At 31.0% G+C, this 7,226-nt stretch overlaps 1 protein-coding gene and 1 non-coding gene across 3 annotated transcripts; both read right to left on the bottom strand.

Annotated features, from left to right (window-relative positions):
• Positions 1 to 3,136: 3,136 nt before the first annotated feature.
• TRNAG-GCC (transfer RNA glycine (anticodon GCC)) lies at positions 3,137 to 3,207 on the bottom strand. The gene has a single exon. It is a non-coding gene; the product is annotated as a tRNA-Gly (tRNA).
• A 624-nt stretch (positions 3,208 to 3,831) lies between these two features.
• LOC118047299 (L-type lectin-domain containing receptor kinase VII.1) lies at positions 3,832 to 6,783 on the bottom strand. Of its 2 annotated transcripts, XM_073408948.1 has the most exons (3): positions 5,682 to 6,783; positions 4,203 to 5,615; positions 3,832 to 4,115 (listed from the first exon to the last, which is right to left on the bottom strand). In XM_073408948.1, the coding sequence occupies exons 1-3, from the start codon at positions 6,292 to 6,294 to the stop codon at positions 4,057 to 4,059; spliced, it is 2,085 nt and encodes a 694-aa protein (XP_073265049.1). In that variant the 5' UTR covers positions 6,295 to 6,783; the 3' UTR covers positions 3,832 to 4,056. The 2 variants fall into 2 exon arrangements, with proteins under 2 accessions (XP_073265049.1, XP_034912444.1); XM_035056553.2 differs by having other exon boundaries at positions 4,203 to 6,783.
• Between the last annotated feature and the right edge of the window lie 443 nt (positions 6,784 to 7,226).

The following is a 7,226-nucleotide window of genomic DNA, read 5'->3' as shown; positions in this document are numbered from 1 at the left end:
TGTACCCTAATAAAAGAGCAAATATCAACTCTCTGCTTTGCTTTATTTGTATAGGTGACCTGACAGCGGCCTCATCAAGAAATCGTGGACAATATAACCTCTCATTGTGCATAGCTGGCTCCTGCAGATCTTCATTATACCTGTGGATAAGCTTGTACGTATCATCCTATCAATGTGAGTGCCCAACCACACATGTTCTAGCTCTCTCACATGGCTACATAATTCGAAGAAGAACTCAATTCTCTCGACCCTCTTCAGGGATGTAATTGCATAAGAATAATGGACATTTGAGAGATGGAAAAATCTGTATGGGCTGTGATTTGAAAACTCTTTAGACTAATTTTCAGCTTAATCTTCTTGAGTTTCACTTTCTATAAACAAATATCATTAAGTTTTACATTATATCTTTCGTGGATTTTATTTTTAAGAATCTCTTTCCGAGGAACGTTATAATCTTATATGTTTGATACAAGTTTGGGATTCAATTGCTGTATAATCTTATTTGTTTTCATTGCTTAATTAATAAAAATATTATTTTTCTTATATGTATTTTTGTAAGCTATCTATTTATATTTATTTTATGAGCAGCGTAAAATTATCTTTCATCTATTACATACTCTCAAATCTATAAAAACGAAAAAAGAAGAAGAAAAAAGGGTTGCAAAGTTAGTAAAGGCAAGAACACTAGTGATAGAGATAAGCAAGGAATCACTATTTACCTGATATTATCCCATCTGATTGGATCTAGTTTTTACTATACTTAATGATCAAGACTAAAATAGATTTGGTGTGGGTTGGATGAATCCATCATATATTTTAATTATTTTTTATTTGTAATAACAATTTTTATGAAACAAATCTAATTATACTACAATATATATTTTTAACTAAATTTTGTTGTATAAATTATAAATAACAAAAATTCTTAATATATAACTATCATTACAATATTACATTACAAATCCCATAAAAATCAATCTAAGTTTCTAATTTTATTTTATAGTTAAATGTTAATTTATAGCTGTAGTTGTTGTTGTTGTTATATATATATATATATATATATATATAGAATTAGTATGTTAGTGTCCCTTAGTATTATATAAATTTTCTTTCAAACAAGTACTAAGTAGTATATGATATTAGTTTATGTATTCTTTTAAAGTAGCTAATGTAAGTAAATTTAACAAATAGTAAGGAAGTAATTTGATAATATATACAAATAGTAAGTACGTAATTTGATAAGTAGCTAATGCGTGTGCATGAAAACTCGGCCCGACCCAATCTATTGTCGTGGTTGTTCATCTCATGTAATTTTTTTTTTTTTAATAATGAGATAATAATATAATTAGTGTGAACTTTGAAAATTTATATTTTTAAAATTAATGTGAGGATTTGAAGAGCTGGCAGGTATGACATATTATTCAAATTTGTTTGAATAAAATTATATGAGGAATTGAATTAAATTTATCAGTAAATTTAAATTCAATTAATGATTTATTATGTTTTTATATATGGAATAAAATATTAGACAACATAATTGAATTTAATTATACTGTTTGAAATACTTACTGTTTGGAATACTTGTGGATATAATTGAATTAGTAATTTTTTACTATTTTACCCTTAATTTAAGAAAATTCTAGAAAAAATCCAATAAAATTCCAACATTTTACTAGAATCAAAGGTAAATAAAAATAATTATCAAACCAAATCAAATCACATTACGAAATATACAAGTCAATTACTAATATAAATTTGAAAATGTTAATAATTCATAAAAATACTACAATTCTTAGTTCTAATAATTTAAAAGATATTTAAGATTATGAAATTAGTCGAGATGCGCGCAAACTGACCCGAACACTTACATTAATAAAAAAAATAAAAAAATATCATCATATAAACAAGAAGTTTTAAATTTAAATTAAGTTTGTACTCATAATACATTTTGCAATATTATTCATTATACAAGTTATCTCATTAAATTCCGAAGAATATTTTATTTTGAAAAAAACTCTTGAATGAGTTTTAAGAGATTTTATGGGAGCATGCTATTACCGTATCTTGTTACTTATTTTCTTAAATGACATTTTAATATGTTTTATTAGAACTTCAGATTCTCACCAGGATTTTGCTTTGCTGATGTACTCGCTTCAATGACAAAGGATGAAAGATAAACCTATGAGAAGAAAGACGCCTGAGAGTGCTTGTAATTTAAAGTAATTTTTATTTAAAAATACATAAAAATAATATATTTTATATTTTTTAAAAATTATTTTTAACATAGTATATCAAAACAATCTAAAACTATATAAAAAAATTAAACAAAAAAAATTTCATTCTTTGAAGTTAACTTAGTACTACCTCCCTAATAATATTTTAAAATGTGTTTGTGGTTATTTTTCAAAGTATTTTTTACTTAGAAATATATCAAAATAATTTTTTTTATTTTTAAAAAATTACTTTTGAAATTAATACATTAAAATAATTTAAAAACATTAAAAATATATATTAATTTGAAACAAAAAAAATTAATTTAATTTTTTTCAAAAATATTTTTAAAAAGCTAAAACAAATAGGAAAGGAGGCAAGTTCTTGGTGGTAACGAGATGTTGTCGCCAAGAAACTATTTCTCTAATAATGAGAAGCTTAGCTTGTGACAGAGCATCAGTTACTTTCTTCTCACAGTTGGATGGGAACTATTTCCTTTTCACAAACTGACTCCAGTGGGAATTAGTATTGGAAGAACATCAGGAATCTCTAAGCATGACACTCCTGATTTTTCAAAAAGAAATAAAGAGAGGATATTTTAAAAAATAATAATTTTCAACGTCAATTATAATTGATTTTTTTTAGAAAATAAAAGGATCTCCTCTTTTTTTAATTTTTATTATTTTTTATAAATTGAGTTTCATTTGAAATTCCAATCAATTTTATTAAAGAAGAATTAAATAAGTAAATTGATTTGATCTTGAATACAATTTCAAGAAGTACAAAAAGGCTGAAAGGTGAAGTTTACAAGCCCAATTGTAAAAGAGAACAAAATCTGAAGTTAAAACATTATGGGCTTTGAGATACCCGAAAAGAGGCCCATTTGTTTTTTTATAGGAAGTAAAAAATGATAAAAGAAAACTTATGCACCAGCCGGGAATCGAACCCGGGTCTGTACCGTGGCAGGGTACTATTCTACCACTAGACCACTGGTGCTTGTTATTGCTTGATCTTGGAAATTATTTTTATTATCTAATATCTTATTTCTGAAATTTCTTTGGCGGCGGCTAATGCATGACCGAAATGTTATGGTCAGTAACGCAAACTATTAGAAAACAGGGCTTAACTTTCTATTTTGCTAAAATCTAGCTAAAAGGCACGATGCCTACCTAACTACTCACCTAATAATAACAAACATTCCTTGCATTCAATATAGTTTCATTTTTTCTAATGTAACTTTTGCTTTCTGTCTTTTAAATTGATTTTTATCTTAAATAATCATTTTAAAAATAAAAAAAATCTAAAAAATATATTTTAATATATATTTTATACCAAACCAACAAAATTTTATTGTTGCATCCTAGTGGCTAAACCACTTGATTTTCTTTCAAATAAAAATTTATTTGAAATTATGGTAATGATAATGATTTAAAGTGTTTTTTTATTTAAAAATATAGTAAAATAATTTATTTTAAAAAAAAATATAATTTTTAACATTAACATATTAAATCGATTTAAAAATATAAAAATTTATAATTTTTTTTAAAAAAATTAAAATTTAGAGGAACATAATTTATACATGTTCCCAAACAGGAAACAATCACTCTAATTACGAATAAAGAATCTAAAACTCATCTTTTAAATTATCACTGAATTTGCTGTATTATGTACACACCAATCTGCTAAGTGCTAACTATAACTATTCCTTGTACAAAAACAACAAAAGATTCTCCCCTACAATATTGTCCCTCTCAAACAAACATTAATAAATAAATAAAAAGAACATTAATCGATAAAAAAAGAAGGTTCAAATAAAAATCATGTCTCCCTCCCCGCTGTTTCAATTTAGATGCTCTTGAATCTGGGTTCTGCCACCTTCTGATTCAGCTCCTTCCAAGCTTGCCCTGGAAAATCTTGGTGAATTAACATTGGCACATGACCAGCAAAATACCATTAGTCATCAAGGGATGCAAGATTGCAGATTCACCTACCCTCCATTGTAGTATTGGCCCAAGATAGAGACATTGAAGATGACTGGTATCGTCTAATTTCATCAAAAGTCGGATGTGATCCATGGTTAGAACTTTGAGAATAATCCGTCCACCAATCCTTGGACTTCATCTGTTTGAGCAAATATGTATCCATATCCTCAATTTCAATCTCATTAAGCTCGTTCTTGCCCTCCAAAACCTTCACTGCTTGCCTCATTGTTGGCCGGACTTTAGGGTCAGGATATGCACACAGTAAGCCTAGATGGAGAATTCTTTCAACTTCTTCTTCGTCGAACTGATCTCCTCTCGCCCTCAGTCGCTCATCCAAGGCATGAAGTAGTTTCCCTTCCATCATCATTTTCCATAACCACTCCACCAAAGGTGGCTTCCCTTCTTCTATAGGCCTCCTGCCACACATGACCTCCATAATCAAGACCCCAAAACCAAACATATCCGTTTGAGCTGAGGCTCTTCCGCTACGAACAACCTCAGGCGCCATGTATCCTATGGTTCCAACCACCCGTGTGGTGCTAGGCACTTGACCATGCCCGTGCACTCGAGCCAATCCAAAATCACCTAACCTTCCATTCATATCCTTATCAAGCAACACATTGCTGGCCTTGATGTCCCTGTGCAGGACTTTAGACTCCCATCCCTCGTGCAAATACAATAATGCAGAAGCCACATCTTTCAAAATCCTTATTCTCTCTTCACAACTCAACATTTTACTCTCATCACAATCAAACAACCTTTTCTCCAGACTCCCATTTTCCATGTAGTCGTATATCAACATGAAGACTCCTCTTTCTTTCTTGCACCAACCTCTCAACCCCACCAAGCTCCTATGCTTCAACCTTCCAAGACTGGAAATTTCAGCTAAGAACTCCCTCATCCCATCATTTTCATGTGAAATGCGCTTCACAGCAATCTCTGTCCCTCCTGGTAGCACACCCTTGTAGACCTTTCCATTTCCTCCAATTCCAATGACATTTTCTTCACTGAATCCTTTTGTTGCTGCCTCGATCTCTTGACACGTAATTCGGTGTGGCCAATACTCCAGTTCCCAATCCTCCATTTCGGCTCTCTCCCTTGCTTTCCTTTGTCTTCTCTTGATAAAAAACCAAAAAATTGTAGCAGCAGAAACAACAAGAAGCAGCCCTCCAACTGTGGCTCCTGAAATGAACCCTTTAGACCGAAAGAACGGATCTTTCGGAAGCACAAACGATGGCAACCCAGTAGTGACCAACCTCTCACTTAACGAAAAATTGGAATTACTAAAACTCCAAGCCAAAATCTTGTGACTTTGAACAAGTTGTCCTGTTGAAGCAGTGAAACCCACATACATCTCATCCTCAAAAACTTCCGATAGATTAAGAGAAACATTCAGCAAAGGCCTGCTAGGCCTTTTCATACCTGCCGGAGCCATAGTAACGTTAATCAAAGAGTCAGCATAGTCAATCCAAACTTGGTAGTTTTTACCATTATTTAGCTTCTGTTCCTTAAAAGACTTCCTATCATCATCACTGCTGTTTCCATTGCTGCTGCTACTTCTTGAATTATCAGCCCAATAGCCTGCATCTGCTGCTGCAATTGATGTGAGTGAATTAACATCTAATCCAACATGATTAGCATTCATATCATTGAATTCTTGATTTGAGAACACATCAAACTCGATGCCAAGCATATGATTATTTGGGCTACGATCATTTGTGATATTAAGAAAGCCTAAATGCTGAGCCGCACTAGCACCTTCTATGCCTGTAAAGGGCACAAAAAGAAAAACCAAGCCGTGGCCTGGAAGAACATTCTTGTAAGGAGCCATAGCAAAAATGAAAGAAGTGGAAAATGGATACACAAATGAAGAATTTTGAGCTTTGGTCGGTATCTTTTTTGGGTATAAAGCACGGCCAATTGTGAAAGATGTTTGGTTTGTAAGTGTAAGGATGCGAGATTCAAAGACGGCAGAGCCATAGAGTGAAACACTAGAGGAATTGAAGCCATTGAAGACAAAATCTATAGCTGATATGGGCTGACAAAACAAGATTATTGGAAATAGAAGCAAGGCAAGTTGATGCTTGTTGTTGTTTTTCATCGTTGCAACCCAGGAAGCCAAAAGAGAAAGAGAAGAATGCTTCTCGTGAGAGATTACAAGACATAAGATTGTGGGAAACAAGGATCTAAGGTTATATCTAAAGAACACATGGCTCCTATAGGAGTTTCTTTGAACTTTCCAAGTCAAACTCTTGTCAGATGTTCAGATGTAAAATGAAGAAATGAAGCACAACGTTCCGTGATTTGATAATCATATCTAGTTGGCAATAAATATTTTTCTTAACTAAACAACAACTACCTAAGATTAAAGACACTATTCAACCTGTAAACTAAACATAACTTGAGTCATTTGTTAAAAGGCAGATAGCAGAGAATTTTTGGAGAAACCAGAAACCCAAATTTAATAGTTAAACTCTTAAAGATCGAAGGGTCAAAGAAGGGTCGTTTAATTTCAAGAACAATCCAAGAGTAAGAAAGAAAGCATCAGCACACAACATTAGAATATGTACGAAAGGGAAGGACAGGAGAGTGAAATTAGCAGCAACCGCTCGTTTGTGAAGAATCCAAGAACGAAGAAGAGGACACGTATTTTTGTTTGCTTGTTTGTTGATATATTTGTTTTTATGTTTTAAAAATATTTTAAAAAAATTAAATTTTTATTTTTATTTTAAATTGATTTTTTTAAATAGTTTAATATATTAATATCAAAAATAATTTTTTTTTATTTTAATATATTTATGAAAAAAAATTTAAAACTGTTAATATTTTTTTTTAGAAAATATATTAAGATATTATTTTATATCTTTTTAAATTTATTTTTAATATTAAAAACAAATCAAGGTTTTTGAAAAGTAAACGAGCTACTACTTGCGGATCAGCCCTTCTTGTCCTTCGTACGGAAGCTCGACCTGCTTAATTGTGAAAAGACACGGCTTTTATTCGTCCTTAAAGTGCATGCTAGAGAAATCCATT

This window comes from Populus alba, chromosome 4 (assembly GCF_005239225.2).
Source record: "Populus alba chromosome 4, ASM523922v2, whole genome shotgun sequence".
Taxonomy (NCBI): domain Eukaryota; kingdom Viridiplantae; phylum Streptophyta; class Magnoliopsida; order Malpighiales; family Salicaceae; genus Populus; species Populus alba.
The sequence above is the reverse complement of the archived record's forward strand: the minus strand, read 5'-3'. Positions and strand labels throughout refer to the sequence as shown.